The sequence below is a fragment of the Budorcas taxicolor genome, chromosome 5, assembly GCF_023091745.1.
Source record: "Budorcas taxicolor isolate Tak-1 chromosome 5, Takin1.1, whole genome shotgun sequence".
In the NCBI taxonomy this organism is placed as follows: Eukaryota; Metazoa; Chordata; class Mammalia; order Artiodactyla; family Bovidae; genus Budorcas; species Budorcas taxicolor.
The window spans coordinates 42898061-42916069 of NC_068914.1; the positions used below are offsets into that span (position 1 = coordinate 42898061).

Consider the following 18009-nt stretch of genomic DNA (forward strand, 5'->3'; position numbering starts at 1 on the left):
TGCAGAGAGGAGGAGCTGGCAGGCTGATGCGTGGCCGTGGCCTCGGCCTGGGGGCTGCACAGGGCCCAGGGGCGCAGGCATTCATGGTGTGGAGCTGGGGAGAGCTAAGGGCCTGCCTGGGGAGAGGCGGGGCTGGATGGAGGGCTCAGGTGGCCGGAGTGACCCCGGGTGGGGGTGCTGCGCACAGGTGGAGTCCGTGGGCAGGAGCCGGGGTCAAGCAGGCTGGGCCTGAGGCACCGTGGAGGTGTCAGCCCCGAGCAGGGGCGGGGAGCTGGACTGAGTGTTGGAGGCTGTGGGGCCTGGGCTGCCCACTGAGTTCCTGCCCCCAGCTGGTCCTCGGGCAACCTGGCAGGCAGGGCTTTCCTATCTTTGAGGGGCTGTCACAGAGGAACTTGGGTGTCTCCTTGGGTTGACTCTCAGCCATAAAAGAGGATAAAATTGGCCCTAGCTCAAGATGACCAAGGAGAGGTGTGTGGGCCTCATGCCACGGACGCCACGGCCTTGAACCCGTTCCGGACAGTGGCCATGCGGAGATTTGGCGGCTGCAGGAAAGCCTTGTGCTCAGGGCAGGCCACAGCTCAGGTGTAGCCTTATGGGGACATTTGTCCCCCGGTGTTTGTGTAGAGCAGGTGAGGAGCAGGGGGTGTTGAAAGAGAGGGTAAGAGAGAAGCACCTTTCTACAGAGAACCACACACCATCAGGACATACCCCAGCTTTCCTGACTCCAAGTGGGGCCCCGGAGCCATTTCTTCCCAGACTCCCACGAAGCATGTTTCAGAGACGTAGGTGAGCAGATATGAACTAACCACGTGGCTCCCGGTGGCGGGGAGGGTCTTGAATGCCAAGAGAAAGGGGATGATAGGTGCGACCGTGAGGAACGGGGGTGGCAGTGTTTTACTCTTCTTTGCACGCAGCATCAACCTGACAGTAAATCTCGTCTGTGGCCAGTGAGAGAACCACCTGATGACCATTTTCTTACAGTCCTGGCACAGGAGGTGAAATGATTCCTTAGTGCTATATTAGACCCTGTCTCTACAGAGAGGCAGTGGGAGGTGGGAAGCAGTCAGATACCATTTCCCATGTGGTGCTTTAAAATCATAATCAGAAATCGATGTGCCCAAACAATGTGTCCCCAAAATAGCTTCTGTTGCTCTTGATCCCCCAAGTGAAAGGTTTGTAATCCTGTGATGTGCTCTCCTGATGCGTTCCTGGCCTTGGACTTGGGATGAACAGCCAGAATGAGGCCCTGATAAGGAGTCTACATTTTTATTTTTAGTCTCTGGATGTAGCTTCCCTCCTCCTCAGACTCTGGTCGAGTGGTGATGCATCCTCATTTGGCCTCACTGGTCTTTAGGAAAGAGCCTCGAGTCTCATCACCACATCTGTGTCAGGAGGCACGTGCCCTAGGGCAGCATTTGGCAGGCAGCATTGACAGCAGTAGCTGATGCTGTTTCCAAATTTAGTGTGTACCAGCTGCTGTGCTGTGCTTTCAGCAGTGTTTAATTTTATCCTCGTGGCTACTCTTGGAGGCAGATATTCTAATCATCCCCATTTTACAGATGGGGAGACTAAGGCTGTGAAGGGTTATGTACCCTGCCCAAGGCTCTGTTTGATGGTCAGATCTGCCTGACTGCAGCCCCTGTGTTCTGTTCCTACAGTGCATTCTTGGACACTTTGCAGGGCCAGGAGCAGAATTGGTCAACTCAGTGCCTGGCCAGGGTCTATGGTAGAGATCCACTCCCAGGTAGAGCTGCTCCCGTGAGGGCTTTACATCGGAAGCAGGTTATCCTCCTTGTGTCATTGGCATCATCAGCATCACAGCTGCTGCTCGTCATGTGCCTGGCATCACCAGTGGTAGCATTTCACACGAAATGCCGTTGCTTCTTCCTGTCTCTACTTCTGCAGTCACCACTTGCCTCTCTGATTCCACAAGCCCCAGCAGCACATAGCTTTAGAATCAAGACTGAGTCCTCTGCAGGACTTTTGTCCCTCTCTGCTGTTGGAGGCAAACTTCACCCTGTTTATCTCAAGAAATTTGCTTCATGGGGAACCAAGCCAACCCCTTGCATCCGTGCACTTAGACTCTCCTCCCACTGCAGGCGCCTGTGTGCACCTGCGGTTAGGAAAGGGCGGCCTGGCTGGGGGGGTACTGCCCTCATACTGGAGGCAGGGCAGCTCCTGCTCACTTCTAAGATTTCCACTGGGAGAACGGCCTTCCTTACTGGCTGCTGTTTGTTGAGTATATGGGTTGCACCAGGCACTGTCTGACAGTCCTGTGAGTGAGAGAGGATGTTCCCTTATTAAAGTGGGAGCAGTAACAATGAAATCAGGGCCTGCTTCTTTTTTTTCCTGGGGGATAACAGCTTTATTGAGATGTAATTTACTTACCATATGATTCAACCATTTCAAATGTACAATTCAATGGTTTTTAGGATATTCATAGATAGGTACAACCATCATCACAATCAATTTTAGAATATTTTCATCATCTCAGGAAGAAACACCTTATCTGTTAGCTGTCACTCCCCTAAGCCTGCATGCTCCTCACCCCCACACCCCAAGGAGCCAGCGATCAACCTGGTGTAGGTCTCGTAGGGCATGCTTCCTGACTGCGGACAACAGCTGTTTCTCAAAGAGACAGAAAGAACCTTAGATGGTCTTAGTCCAGCCCCTTTATTCTGCAGATGAATATTTGACCAGCATCCAGCTGCTCTCAGGTAGTGAAGCGAGCCAAAGGCTGTTCATCTCCAGGTGCAGCCCCCTCCTTCTGCTCTGCCCCCTGGTGTCAGAGATCCCCCCACCCCGGTGCCCACCCCAGCCAGCAGGCCCTGCCCTGCAGTGTGTGCTGAAAGTGATCCTTGGGGTTAAAATAAGAATTCTGAGTAACAGGAACGTGAACAGATCATTGAATGATGACAGTGACAGCCCTGGGGCAACTGCAGAACCCAGGGGATGCCGGAGCGGGGACCAGGGCCCACGCCCTCAGTCTGTCCACTTGTAAACGGAGCTGCTGGTTTGGGTGGTCATTATATTTTCTGAGTCACCCAGAACCTCAAAATGTAAAAATCATGTTGGGTGGATGGAGCTCAGTGCAGGAAGGTGCGGCCTCTCATAGACGTTCAGGACGACTCCAGGGCTTGGTGGGGGCAGGGAGCTGCCGGCCTCCCTGGTGGCATGGGAAGCTCTCTCTATCGAATTGTCCTCATGAAACTACATAAAGCTCCTCCTCTGTAAAGTGTTCCTGGGAACTGTACCTCCTTAGGAAGGAAGGAGTCTGCACATTCCATCTTGGACATTTCATGGCACTCTGCCTTCACTCTGCTCCCATTAATTCCACATCACACAAAGAGGCCATGGCTTGGCAATGAAAATAACAACAGCAGCAAGAGTAGGAATGACCCTTGGTTCCTGAGTGCATCCTGGTAAGTCGTGACTCCTTTAATCCTCAGTGAGGTAGGTAGCCTTAGGCGCACGGAGGAGGCATCTCATTCATGGTCGCACAGCTAACAGGTGTCAGATGCACACCCACGCTGCTGCTGCCAGAAGGGCACTGTCAGCCCTGGTGGTCACGGGGGATGAGAAACATCTCGTGTAGAAGCACCCACAGTTGCTTCTGACACTGGAGCATGTTTGGGAAGGGGAAGAGAGATGCTCTTAGGTCTCCCCACATCCTCCTGGATATTTCGCCATTTCACTGTGGGCTTCTTTGTCTATATTTTTTCAAAACAAACAGGATGGGAAAGCTCGGATGAAAACTAAAAGCTGCTTTCACATGTAAGTGGTTGGGAGGATGGAGAGTTTTCTCCTTGGTGCATCTATAGCACCCAGGGTAGAGATGTCAACCTTGCTTAAATGTCAAACCTGAGTTTGGGAGCAGCTCACAGCTGACTAGAAGATGAGAGCATGGGGTGGGAGAGCTCCCGCACCTCTCCCTTCATTGGAATAACCCCCTTCTGCTGGGGCTCTTGCTTGCATTTTGCCAGTATCTGCTCAGGCTGCCTTTTCTTCCCCAATCTTGACAAACAACACCCTTGGTTATAAAGAGGAATATTCATAACCAAAGGAAAACATAAGCAAATATTTGACTACCATGTTAGCAGTTGGGGGGGTTTCTTATATTTTTTCCAGCCTCATTAAAAATTTAACCCCCCACCCCCAAGGTCTGGACTGCATTCAGTTTCCATAAGTTGGGTGTTTTGGCTTATCTGCTCTCATTCTTTCTTAGAAACTTAGATCAGGGGAAGTGAAATCCCAAAGAGAAAGGGGCTGGAAGCCTTTGGAAACCTGAAAGGCTCTTACCCCAGTGCCCTCTGCCCACGCTGTCCTGTGAGGGTATTGTAAGGCAGCTAGCCATGGCATGGGAGCTGCAGGCTCCAGAAAGGGGGCTTGGGCCTCAGCCTCACTCCTAGGCAGACAGGCTGCGATGCACAGAATATCACTGTAGCAAGGATTCTAGGAAGCCCCCTAATCACACTCTGGTTCTGCGAATGAAACCAACCCGTTGCCTTGAAAGAAAAGTTGGAAGGACATCAGGACCTCAAGTACCTATTCTTTAAAATATCATTTGCTGTTCTTTTTCTAATTTTAAAGGCCATATATTTAATTATACCCACCAGCTCTAGAAATCACATTCAGAAAAGTATTAAAAATGGAGATCACTTATAATGGTGGCCCTGCATGTGGCCACCTGGACCCACAGCAAGCATTGCTCATGGGTTGGCAGCACCCTTTACCAGGAAAGAAATCTAAAGAACTCAGTGGCTCCAAAACTGCTGTGTGCACATGGTCAGGGCATCGTCTCACAGGGGCTGGTGGGAGAGGGTGTGACATGACAGGTGTGCTGAGCTGAGAGCTCTTCTGGGCTCCTCATTAGAGGGGCAGCTGCTGTGCGCCCTGAGCCCTTCTGCCTGGAAGCCCTGCTCACTTGTTAGGAGATGCTGAGGTGATGGAGGTCACCACCTTGGCTGGGGTGGCTGCCCTGCAGTGGAACCTTTTTACTGCCTCCCACCCCACCATCAGCATCCTCATCCTCAGGCCCCAGGAGCTGGTGCCCAGCCTTGATTGGCACGTGGGGCCCGGCAGCAGCATGCCTTTGTGACAGGGCAGCACCATGGGGTCAGGAGGCCACTTGGGCTCATTCCTGGGCTATGACTGAACAATTGGTCCTGGATCTATACTCCTCCAGTAGCTCAGATGATAAAGCGTCTGCCTACAATGCGGGAGACCTGGGTTTGATCCCTGTGTCGGGAAGATCCCCTGGAGAAGGAAATGGCACCCCACTCCAGTACTCTTGCCTGGAAAATCCCGTGGACCGAGGAGCCTTGTAGGCCACAGTCCATGGGGTCGCAAATAGTCGGACACGACTGAGCAACTTCACTTCGCTCTACTTCTCCTTCCTTACCCATGAAACTTCCTTAGAAACGTGGTGGTGACATGTGAGTCCCTGTGCCACTCCAGGCACATCACCAGCCCTGAATTAAGAGTAGTGTCCCCTCCCTGTACCGGACACCTCAAGCTTAGATACAGTGTGGAATTAACAGGTTGCTCTGGTTTCTTAAGTTCTGTGATGCATAGGCTAGGTGGCGGCACCTTTGTGCCTTCCTGTTCCCCAGGGAGTGAGTATTTTCTTGACTATCCCTGAACCATTTAGAATTCAGGCCCTAGATAGCTGTCTTTCCAGTGGCCAGAGACTGAGTCGGTGACGCCACCGGGCGAAGGTGCCCATGATGCCAGGCAGTGCGTTTCCAGAGTGGATCTCATCTGGGTACTTCTTCCTACCAATGACTGCATTTTGTTTAGAACTGAGCCTGAAACTACATGATTTAAAGCAGGAAAAAATAACATTGCCACAAGATGGCCGACAAGAATAGCATTTGTGTTAGAAAGCAAACTGCAGTTTGAAAAAGCAGACATCTGTCTGAGCTCGTGCTGCGGGGTCAGCGGGGCAGTGGTGCTGGAAAGTGGGTTTGCTCAGGGGATGGTGGAACTCTTGTGAAGTGGGTGGGCTCAGGCCCAGGTCAGGGTCTGCAGATGCCCGGCCCCATCTGGACACGAAGGGAAGGGAGGTCCTGGGGACCCAGTGGCCAGCCTTCACAAAGGTCACCCCTGTACCTCAACTGGGGTTCCACCAACATGCCTGTCATGGGGGCACCTTCGGGCACGCGCACACGCGCTCTCAGCTTTGCTGCGTGTGGAGCCCACCTCCTTCTCACACACAGAAACATCGGGCTCATGTGTCTTTGTTAAGTGGAATAAACATGATTTATTTCTATTTACTGATAAATGTTCCCCTGGGCAGCTTTTGTGTCGCTGAGCTCTTGACTATGGCCTGAGAGGCTGCTGGGAAGCTCAAGGCCAGAGTCATCCCTGGTCACTCACTGTGACAGGGACCTTCTCTGGTCCTTGTTCCCTCGCGGGAAAGTGAGATGGGTGTGCTCTCTGTCCTGGAGATGGGGTAAACAGCGGGAAGGGGTGACCAGTGAGTTGGGGTCAGCCTCTGCCCGAGGTGCCCTGGTGCCCTTGTCTGCCCTCCTGTGTCTGCGCTGTAGGACCTGGCCCATGCCCATCCAGCCTCCACACCAAGAAGCAGGAGCCCTGGCTGTGCTATTCACTCCCTGCCCAGGCTTTCTCCTTGTTCCCACCACCCTGGTGTCTGATTGCCCATCCCAGCTCCCCTTTCCTTATCTCTTCTCCCATCAGTGTGGACGAGGGTGCAGGGAACTGGGTGGGCCTCATCAGCATTCAGGACGAGGCAACTCCTTGGGCCTTTCTGTGTCCTAAGCCAGCTGGGCTGAGACCAGCCCCCGCCATCTGTCTTGTCTGTGTGTCTGGTGTGCCGTGGGGTCCCAGGGTAGTGGAAGCTATACCCCTGTGCTCTTGCTGCTCCCGACACTGCAGCACCCCGCCCTGTCCCCACAGCACACGGACACTCGAGGAAATCCGGAGCGGCTGCTGGTGGGAAAGGAAGAAGACGGCGGGGGGGGGGGGGCAGGGGGGGGGGGTCGCAGACCTGGGCTGTGGCCTTAGGTGGCCAGCAAGTCTCTAAAAGGAGGTAATGGCTGCACCTGTGATTCTAAGCCAGGAGAGCAGGGTGCGGAGGGAGGCAGGGTTTGTGCCTGAGAGAATCAGCGTGGGGGCTATCACCCATGTCCTGACATGGGGAGGGAGTCCAGTACCACCTACCTCCCCATCATTACATGCAAGGACCAGGCGGAGCCTGCTGCCTGCTGAAGGGGGAGCAGTCAGCAGAGTGCAGACCAGCAGTCCCGACACGCCCCTGCCCACAGGCCCAGTGTCGTTTCCATCACTGATATGTAATGACTGCCATGTCCACACACACCCTTGATATTGCTGCTCAGGTTGGGCTGGGCCTTGGAGCAGAAGTCCAGACCTGACCTTCCAAACCACCCTCTGGGGGCAGGCTGCCATGTGACCTTTATGAAATATGTGAATCCTGTAACAGTGTTTAATCTCATCTGAAGGTAAGCACAAAGGCCCACATCTAGGATCCTGAGAAATATGTGGTCTGGGCAGTGCGGTCACCCACCTCTTCAGACATACATGCACACACACACACACACAGGTGCCTGAAAGGGGTCCCTGGCTCCAAGACCTGCCCCTTTGTCTTCTGTCTCCCTCGTTAGGTTGTTGTTCAGTTGATCAGTCACATCTGATTCTTTGCAACCCCACAGACTGCAGCATGCCAGGCTTCCCTGTCTTCCACCACCTCCCAGAGTTTGTTCAAACTCATGTCCATTGAGTCAGTGATGCCACCCAACCATCTCATCCTCTATCGTCCACTTTTCCTCCTGCCTTCAATCTTTCCCAGCATCGGGTCTTTTCCAGTGAGTCGGCTCTTCACATCAGGTGGCCAAAGTATTGGAGTGTCAGCTTCAGCATCAGTCCCTCCAATGAATATTCAGGGTTGACTTCCTTTAGGATGGACTGGTTTGATCTCCTTGCTGGGTACCCTAACCCTAACCCTGGATGCTTTTGACCTCTGTTTACTGCCCTCAAATCCTAAAGATCCACTTTCATTCTCTCATTCATGGTGTCTGCTGAGCACTTCCTATGAACAGTGTTCTAGATGGTAAAGGTGCAACAGGGAACAGACAGAGATCCCTGCCTGCAGACTCTACATACACTCCTGTTAACTACTCCCCCAAGAGTCACTGTAAGTGGCTAAATCATCCTAACTTCCCTGACAATGTCCTAACAGCATCCATGATTTCCTCTGTGTACATCAGCAGCGACCTCTGGCCACGCTCCTTCAGGCCCCCACCACCTACACAGTTTTCATGGAAGGGTCATTTCACCTGAGCAGCACACTCGGTTCTAAGAATTTCCTTCAGCCGAAAGAAGACCTGCTAAGCCCACGGGATCTGTCAATCGCCAGCTTTCAGTTTTCTCTGCTTCCTCCTGCCTTGGCCCCGCCTCAAAGCCATCCTCATAGTCAGAACTTCATCGCGTACGTGGAGGGTCATGAGCAGCCACACAACTAGAGGAACCCGCCACCCAGGGAGTCTTAGTTCCATGTGTGGGGGCGGAGGGGCCGGGCACTGCCTCTTCCCCAGTCTGGGTGACCTTGAGCGGGTTCCTCCCCTAAGCCCAAGCTCCTGCAGCTGTGAGACGGGCGCTCCAGCACCTCCTTCGTTGGCTGTTGCAGGGTCCGTGTGACCGGTTGCACATTAGTTGTGGTACCTGCTGCCAACAAGACGCTCCAGCAACACGTCGGTTTTCTGTATTGTCAAGGGCGCACCTGAAGCCTGGGATGGTGACATTCTTCTCATTGCTTCTCCCCCAGCACCTGGCGGCATGGTCCCTCCCTGTCTCCTTTCATGGAGGAGGGACTGGAATGCTCCGGGGGTGGGGGTGCCACTGTAGCTGGAGCTGGCCAGGGCTGGTGGCAAGTTGGGGACCTCAGTGGGCTCAGCTGAGGCCTCATGAACAGGAGGAGGTAGGTCTGGGGAAGGAGCCTGAGGAGGAAACAGTGCCCCAGGTGGGTGGAGATTGAGCCCAAACCTGGTGTGATTGGAGATGAAGAGCTGTGGTAGGTGTGTTGGTGGCAGGGAAAGCTGGGGAGTGATGGAAGAAGTTGACACAGCCTCTGGGGGCCCATCCTCGCCAGCTGTCCTACATGAACTGGGACTAGAGGTGATGGGCCCTGGATGGCTCCTCCCCACCAGGTTCTCCCCAAGTGGGGAAAAACACTTCTGTCCTTTCTGTATCCAAGCAGAGCCTTAAAAATATAGCCTCCTATGAAAAACAGATGCAGCGTCTAGATGAAATACAGAATGCGGTCACCAAGGCTGCTGTTTGGTGACAGCTGTCGGTAACTGAACTCCAGGGAGAGGGACCGGAGCCAGGATGCAGGGCTCTGGGATGCTGTCCGCAGGTGATGGTGCACCATTTCTGGGTGTCAGCTGTGTGAGAGGCACCTGAGGCTCTTGACATACGTTGCCCCACTTCATCTTCCCTCCCAATGTGAATTTCACACTACTGTTATCTTCCCTTTGCCGACACAGAGACTGCAGCTCAGAGTGCTGTGGACTGAATGCTTGTGCCCCCAACTTCCTGTGCTGAAACCCGATCCCTGCCCTGTGATGCTGTGAGGAAGTGGGACTTGGGGAGGTGCTCAGGCCCGGGGGTCTCAGCAGGGAGACACCCGCTGTGAACCAGGAGGTGGCTCTCGCCAGACACTGAATCTGCCTGCGCATGATCTGACCCGCTCTTCTGGATTCCAGAACTGTGAGAAGTAAAGTGCTGTTGTCTGAGCCACCCAGCCGGTGGTCTTCTGTTCTAGAAGCCCAAACAGACCAAGACAAAGAGGTTAAGGAGTGGGCCCAAGGTCACTCGCCTGCCGAGTCATGGAGCTGGGACCAGTCCAGGGCCTCAACTTAGCTAGATGGCAGCTATTTCAGAATCACAATATGAGACTCACTAATACGATTATTTATATTCCTCAAAATTACTTACAACCAATACAATATTGTAAAGTAATTAGCCTCCAATTAAAATCAATTTAAATTTTAAAAAATTCCTTACACCATTGTCTTATTGTTGCATTAGTCTTGGAAGGGCGATGAGGCAAGTTACCAATGAAAAACTGCAAGCCAGAGAAACAGCAGTTTCCCGGAGGTTCAGGTAGACACAAAATCCAGAGCAGGACAGCTCCCCACCCCAGCCCCAGCTGTACACAAGCCCATCCTTAAGACACACCTCCCTCCTCAGCTCGAAGGAGAAGGGAAAGCTGTGGGTTTGGTGGAAGAAGATCTCAGTGGGCTGAGCCTGGTCCAGGCCCGGGGGGTTGAGAGTGAGCCTGGTATGGAGGGGCAGAGTGGGCCTGGTTGAGGGTGGGGAAGGGAGCCGGGGCCACGCTTTCTCAACAGTGTCTGTGGAAGGACTCACAGACACAGGAACCGTCACAGAACAGCCTTGTCATCTCCTGGCCTTTGGGTTACTGCCTGTAAGGGACTGCAGTTACAGTGACATCTGATTCATCTGACTGACATCTGAGTCTGCTGTGTGGCAACACTGTGCCAGGCACACAGTTTACAACCTTTCCTGACTTATTACCTCACTACTTATGTCGAGACCCAGATCTGATCAGAGGAGTCAGAGTTCCTTGTTCTGCCTGTACAAATAACGTCTGACTTGATTTCTTTTCACTGAGTCTGAAGAATGGTCTGTGCACCTGAGCTTGACTATAGAAAACCGCTGCTCCAGACAGAGAGGACACAGTAGGTCCTTGGACCGAGGGGAGCCTCAGGAGGGCACCCAGGGGAGGGTGGCTGCCATCCTTTCTTCCCCAGTGGCTACCTCAGCTCGGTGCACGTGGAGGTGATCACAGCACCTCTGCCCCGCAGTGAACACCCAGGAGATGCTTCAGAGCAGGTTGACTGCTCTGAAGTCAAGACACTGGTGTTGCCTATCACACATAAGCCTTGTTTTCTGTGGGACAGGTGATTTCTCACGTGTGTGTGTGTGTGTGTGTGCCTCATGCAGTGAACGTTTCTGAAGGTAGCATGTCATCCCTTCTCTTTGTACCAGTGCTTTGTCACGTGATTTCTTGATCCCTGCCTCCTGTATGATGTCACGAACTTCCATCCATAGTTCTTCAGCCACTCTGTCTATCAGATCTAATCCCTTGAATCTGTTTGTCACTTCTACTGTAAGGGATTTGATTTAGGTCATACCTGAACGGTCTATTGGTTTTCCCTACTTTCTTCAACTTAAGTCTGAATTTGGCAACAAGGAGTTCATGACCTGAGCCACAGTCCGCTCCTGATCTTGTTTTTGCTGGCATGTATAGAGCTTCTTTATCTTCAGCTGCAAAGAATATAATCAGTCTGATTTCAGTATTGACCATCTGGTGATGTTCATGTGTAGAGTCTTCTCTTGTGTTGTCGGAAGAAGGTGTTTGCTATGACTGGTGCATTTTCTTGGCCAAACTCTGTCAGCCTTTGCCCTGCTTTATTTTGTACTCCAGGCAAAACTTGCCTGTTTGGCAGTACCAGGCCTTGGTTGTGGCATATGGGATCCTAGTTCCCTGACCAGGGATGGAACCCAGGTCCCCTGCATTGGGCGCATGGAGTCTTAGCCACTGGACCACCAGGAAAGTCCCAAGCCTTAAGTTTCTTTTCATGTCTCAGACAAGAGGAATACTTTTGTGACAATGCAGGACATTCCAGTTATATTTTTACATCTGTTTGATTTGGCCTGGAGAGAAGTTATTTTATTATTTTTAAATCATTAATTAAAAATATTGTGTTTCTCATGTATGTTGCCACACTGCTGACTAGTTGTACCAAAAAGTACCAGTGTGTGCAAAATGCAAATCTCATCTCAAAATGAAAGTGTCAGTCTCTAAAAGGTTGTGCTTTCAAAAGCACACAAAGCCAGCCTTTTCTTCCAGATGGAGCAGAGGTGGGGGTCAGTGCCACATGAGGGGTGCCCACTGGCCTTGGGTCTGCTTGGTGTGGTGGGTGGAACGAGGGAGCAGCAGGAGCGGCTTCCTTGGCACTGGGACCTGCCTCAGTGGGCCTTAGGGCAGACTGGGCAAGACAGGCTCTTGTCTGACTTCTCCTCACTCTAGGGTGGTTCTTCAGTTCAAGACAGAGAGGTAGTCTGGCATGCCCAAGGTCACACAGCCAGCAGCTGTGACAGAGAGGAGGAAAAAAGACATCAGAAGATGCAGAAGGGCCAGGAGGAGTTCTCCAGCGGTTTCTTTCAGTTCAGGGAGAGAGTGAGGAAATCAAACCCAACAAGACCCCAAGCCAACTCATCCGAGCTGGGCACCTGGTGCGTGTCTGTCATGCACCCCCTCCCACATCATGCCCGTGACCAAGCGTCTCCCACCCAGGGCTCACCTGGCCACCTTGCCTTGGTATCCTCGAGGAGGTATGGCCAGTGGTGTGCCAGCCCCATGCCGACCTGACCTGTCCACCGGGCACATCAGCACAGGGGCTGTTGTCCTGACACCAGACCCTGCCCAGGGGGCTCAGCACTGAAGCTTCCCCTCCCTGGTGAGCGTGGCTCCTTCCTCCACCACTTCCTTTCCATCCACCCTCAGCAGGGATGTGTCGAACACACCATGTAGCGGGCTCCGAGGATGTAAGGTGACACGACAGCCTTGACCTCTGAGGGCGGGACAGCAGAGTAGACAAAGCAAGAGTGAGTTTCGACCAAAACACCCATAGGCTGATACACACAAGGAGGGAGACCCAGTGAGGGCTGAGATGAGAAGCCCTGTCTGATGGGCAGGAAAGCCAAAAGGAGGGGACGCGTAATGAATCTGGAGGCCAAGGGGATGCAGGCCCTGCAGTGGAAGGAGATGCCAGGACCCAGGCCTGGCACCAGCTCTGCTTGTGAGCTCTGTGCCTGCTCGGCATGGAGAGTGGTCCAGAATGAGTCTGGGGGTAGGGCACGCAGGGCCCCAGACCCTAAAGGCTTTGCAAGGAATGTGGACTTGCTTTTAGTGTAGTGAGAAAGCATGAGAGTATTTTCATTAAGCAGGAGAGTATTGTGGTTCAGTTTGTGTTTTTAAAATAATTTCCCTGTTTCCATCAATTTTGGGGGGAGGGGGCATGCCCTTGGGGGAGGCTGTTTTCATTGTTCAGGCCAGAGGCAGCAGCCACGTGCGTTGGGGCGCTGCAGGGGCTGGTTGGTTGCAGTGTGGAGGTGGGCCAGGACGTGCTGTGGGGGAGATAAGGGGTGCAGGAGACCAGGGGTTCATGGTGGTTCAGGTTTCTGACTGAGAGAACTGGGGGACTGGCAGGGAGGAGCAAAGGGGAGGGATAGTGGGAACCTGGGATTTCAGTCCAGGCACAATTTAAGGGATGAACCTTCGTTGCCTATCCTGTACAAATGAGAGTGAGAAGTGAATGTGGCTGCTGTTGGAAGGAGGCCTCCAACCCCAGGCTCAGGCCCCCCACAGCCTCACTCACCTGTAGTCCTTGGCTGTGCCCAGCACACCTGGAGGACACTGGGTGGGGAGTCAACAGAGGGGCGTGCCTGGGCCACCCACCTGCTCTGCCCGCTCCCTTCAGGAGTAGCCCCAGACCTCACCCCCTCCATGTGCAGCAAGGGGCCCCCTCAAGTGTGGGCCACGTGCTAACGGTGCCTCACTGGCCCAGCCCTGGGGCCAGCCTAAGCCCTGTGCCCCTTCACACCTCCAGCTGCTCGCCTTTTGCACAGTCCACCAAATGTGAGCCGTCGGCTCTGGGCACAGGGCCTCTGCACGAGATGGTCTCTCTGCCTGAAAGACTCTGACATCCCCACCCCCAGCCCTCTAGGCTGATGCCTCTACACCCATACAGCCTATCCCACATGGCCCCTTCAGGGAGCCTCGCAGACCTGTCCCCAGGATCTGGATTCAGGGTCGTCTTGTGGACACAGCCTCCCGCAGCCAGACATCACCTGGTCACTCTCCACTGCCTGCTTCCCTCACCACATCAAGAACTTCTGGGGACCAAATACTTCTCTTACTCCATTCTATTGCTGAGGGGACTGCGACACCCTAGTGTGATATTCCCTGCCACCCTCGAGTGACAGTCTCCTTTACAAATGGGGCGTCTGCTTTTCTAGTTGCTGCTGAGGTTGCTTTCCTCGCTGGGGGTGGACTGGGGTGTCTCTCTGGGGGTGGAGCTTTGCTGAGCGCCTGTCAGTGCCCCTGGTCTGTGGGCCTCTGGGGTCCTGGGTTTGATCCCCTGGAGGATGAGGAAACCAGGTTCGTGGTGGTGATGGGCCTTGAAGGAGTGGCATGGTGGCACCATGGAGGGGTGGAAGTGGTAGGGGGAGAGAACTGTGTGAGTATATTAGCTGGACACCAGGATCAACCTGGGCAGGCACTGCTCTTTGCCCCAACCCACAGCCTCCCTGCTCCCTCCCCCATCTCCATGCTACTTTTACCTTTTTGCAAGGTGGAGTCTCCTTTCCCTCCAGAGTTGCTCCTGGCTGTGCTCTGGGACCCTTCTTGGCCCACTGCAGAGGCGGTGGGAGGTCCTGTGGTGTGAGGACTAAGCATCTGGCTTGAGTTGTGCACTTGCTGTGTGCAGACAGCCACGTCCCCATTGGATGAGAGGATGATGGGGTTTTGTAACTACAGGCAGCACCAGGCTACTGGGCTGGCCCTGGGCTCTGTGGGTCAAAGGTCACCGCTGTAAGGACTTAGTGGTGGGTGGCCTTGGGCTTGTCCTCACACTCCTCAGCTCCTGTTTCCTCACCTGCAGAATGGGCTGATGGGAGGACTGCACAGTTAATCCCTGGAAAAACTCTTGGTCAGTGAATCAAAAGTGGGGGAGTCTCATCTTGGCTGGGGATCTGCCCACCTTCAGGACTCTGTTAGTAGATGGCAGGGACCCACTTTCCCTGCCCTCCTTCCCTCCCAGTGACTGCCCATAACAACACTTCACATGTGAAGAATCACAACTACTGAAGAAAGCCATAGAGGCTGCTTGTAAATCGAATTAAATAGTTAAGAGTGTATCTGCTACTTCCTAGTTTCCCATTAAGCAGCTGGCCAGGCCTGGATCTGTTGTGTGAATTCATTTTGAAGTAGCCTGGGAAACAAAATGACTTTAAACATAACTTTTGGAAGAGAAGATTTCATTCTGCTTACTCAGCATGATGTAGCAATTAAAATGCTGGTTTTCCTCCTTTTTGAGAGCTACCCCTGAATAATGTATGACTTCACCCACCAGCAGCTATAAGGTTCACTGAAATAAAATTATTTCAAGCAGGGTGGCTGTGGAGCAGAGGCCGTCTTCCCAGCCTCATTGTCCAGTCAGCCTGGGCCGATGCCTGCTGCACCAGGACTGTCCGGAGCCCTTCTAAGAAATGACTGAGGAAAGAAGATATGGTGGCCACTTTGCTCTCTGGGCCTTGCTCTCTTCTGTAAAACGAGGCCAACTAAAGCACTCTCTAGCCCTCAGCCCGCCATCTCTGGCTTCCTGTGGATACCGTCTCAGTAGAGGTCACATAGTCATAGGTACCTCTGTAGGGCCAGGCACTGTTGGGTGCTTTCCCTGCACCCTCCAGTCATCCTGCCCCACAGACAGCCCAGTGAGGCTGCTCTCACTGTGCCCATTTTACGAACAGGAGAGATGAAATCTGCCCAAGATTGTGCAGTCAGTGAGAAGTAAATTTAGGATTTCACCTCCCGAATCTTCCCATCTGAACTTATCAGTAAGACCTAGGATGTCTCCTGTACATTGTCAGTCTTAGTTTTGCTGTAGAAAAGGTGTTTTTCAGTAGAGAAAGGTTGGGGTGGGGCTGGGGTTACAGTTCTGAAGAATTTGCACAGCTTTGATTATAAATCATGAGGGCTTCCCTGGCGGCTCAGATGGTAAAGAATCTGCCTGCAACGTGGGAGACCTAGGTTCCATCCCCGGGTTGGGAGATCCCCTGGAGAATCCCCATGGACAGGGGAGCCTGGAGGGCTACAGTCCATGGGGTTGCAGAGTCAGACACAACTGAGTGACTAAGCACAGCACAGCAGGTACAGAAGCAACGCTTGTCTCCTGTAAGGCTCTACCTACTGCTAGCCTGCTTTACCTGGAGTTGAAAGTGATGTTTCTTAAGGATGTATGTATGTGTGTGTATTTTTAAAGACTGTCCCTGCATCTGTAAAAACTATTTTTATTGCATTGGTGAAATTATCTAAATAAGCCCCTTCAGATTTATTTACTAATAAATTTAGAGACACCAGGTAGAGAGTGCCTGATAAATTGCTGTCACCTGAATGGAATCTTTCAGGCCTCAAGTGGTAAAAACGTTCCAAAGTCACCTTAATTTACAGGGAAATGAGAGCCAGAAAGACCTGCCGAGCTCTTTGTTCAGAATTCAGTGTGCCTTTGGGTCTCCGCTGCCCTCCCCTGTGCGTCTCTCTCTTCTGATCATGTTTCTGGGTTTGCCGGGTCTGTGGGGGTGGACAGGGAGGCGTGTGCAGGATTCAGGGGAGACACGGGGTCCAGAGAACAGAAGCGGGGTGTCCTGTCTGGAGGGTGGGCAGGATGGCTTCCGGATGGGTATCTGGGTCCTCCCGGGAGGGCGTTGGGGGGGTGGGGGGCGGTTGGCGCTCGGGCGGAGGCCCAGTTCGGGGACGCGGTGGCTGCAGCAGTAGCGCTTGGCCTGCCTGTCCAGGTCCCACCCGGAAGATGCCCCCCAGCGCCAGCGCCATGGACTTCTTCCAGCTCTTCGTCCCTGACAACGTCCTCAAGAACATGGTGGTGCAGACCAACCTGTACGCCAAGAAGTTCCAGGAGCGGTTCGGGAGCGACGGCGCCTGGGTGGACGTGACGCTGCCGGAGATGAAGGCGTTCCTGGGCTACGTCATCTCCACCAGCACCTCCCACTGCGAGTCGGTCCTCAGCATCTGGAGCGGCGGCTTCTACAGCAACCGCAGCCTCGCGCTGGTCATGAGCCAGGCCCGCTTCGAGAAGATCCTCAAGTACTTCCACGTCGTGGCCTTCCGCTCCAGCCAGACCACACACGGCCTCTATAAGGTCCAGCCCTTCCTGGACTCCCTGCAGAGCGGCTTCGATTCTGCCTTCAGGCCTTCCCAAACCCAGGTGAGGCCGTGGGCCCCGGGCTGGGCCTCCCGGGGTGGCAGCGGGCAGGGAGGCGGTGGTGACCGTGGCTTCCCCCATCCCGCCTGTACCCCGAGGTCACTTCCGGGGAATCCCTGCGCGGCCACAACCCCCATCTGATCAGACGAAGGTGATGGAAGAACGGCCCCAAACCACATTTAGCATTCTGCTCCGAGAGCGTTTCCCTCCTCGTTTCTCCTCGTCCTCCCTCTCCATTAATTACCCTTTCTTTCTCAGCTGTGGTTTGCAGGGTAGTGTTCGTTTTCTTGTGTTCTCTGAGTACCGTGCTCACCTTCTGGTGATGAAGGAAAGCGAGCGGCCTTCTAGGGGTGCAGGGAAGGAGACTGGGGTCCAGCGTTCTCGGACCAGGGGAGTGGCTCAAGCGCTGGGTACCCGGCGTGCATGGAGAGTGAGTGTCTTTGAGGGAGTTGCAGCCAGCTGTCAGCCATGAGCTTGACTGTCACAGCCCCTCACCTTCCTCACTACCTAAATGGGGCTGTGTTTGCTCTCAGTTCCTGGCTCCCAGCCCTGGCCGCCGGTGGACTATGGCAGTCGCATTTGGCTGTGGTGACAAAGTTCCAGAAGTCATCCTCAAAGTTGCTCGGCTGGTCTGGTAAACTGACAAGGTGACTCTTCCCAGAGATTGCTCTACCAAATCATCAGGAGGTTCCTGGCCTAAGTGAGCCAGATTCCCTCTGACTTGTTCCATATGGAGATGAAAATCTTACTTCTCTTTCATTTGTACACTTAAACTTCTTTATGCTTTTCCTTAAGGGCCTTTGTAATAAGCCTCAAGCTCTTTTTGCGGTTCTCTTAGAGATACCCTCCAAATTCCCTATCCTATATTCACTGCACAGGGATTTAGCATGGGGTTTCTGTGGGGAAGATAAAGCATGGGGTTTCTGTGGGGAAGATAATGCCC

General features: G+C 53.5%; 1 protein-coding gene across 1 annotated transcript in view; it reads left to right on the forward strand.

Moving 5' to 3' along the window:
- The window catches only part of PGBD5 (piggyBac transposable element derived 5), a 97276-nt gene that overhangs the window by 38472 nt on the left and 40795 nt on the right, over positions 1-18009 (forward strand). The window contains exon 2 of the mRNA XM_052641459.1: positions 16642-17069. Within this exon, the coding sequence (XP_052497419.1) occupies positions 16642-17069 (428 nt within the window). The remainder of the gene's footprint in view (positions 1-16641; positions 17070-18009) is intronic.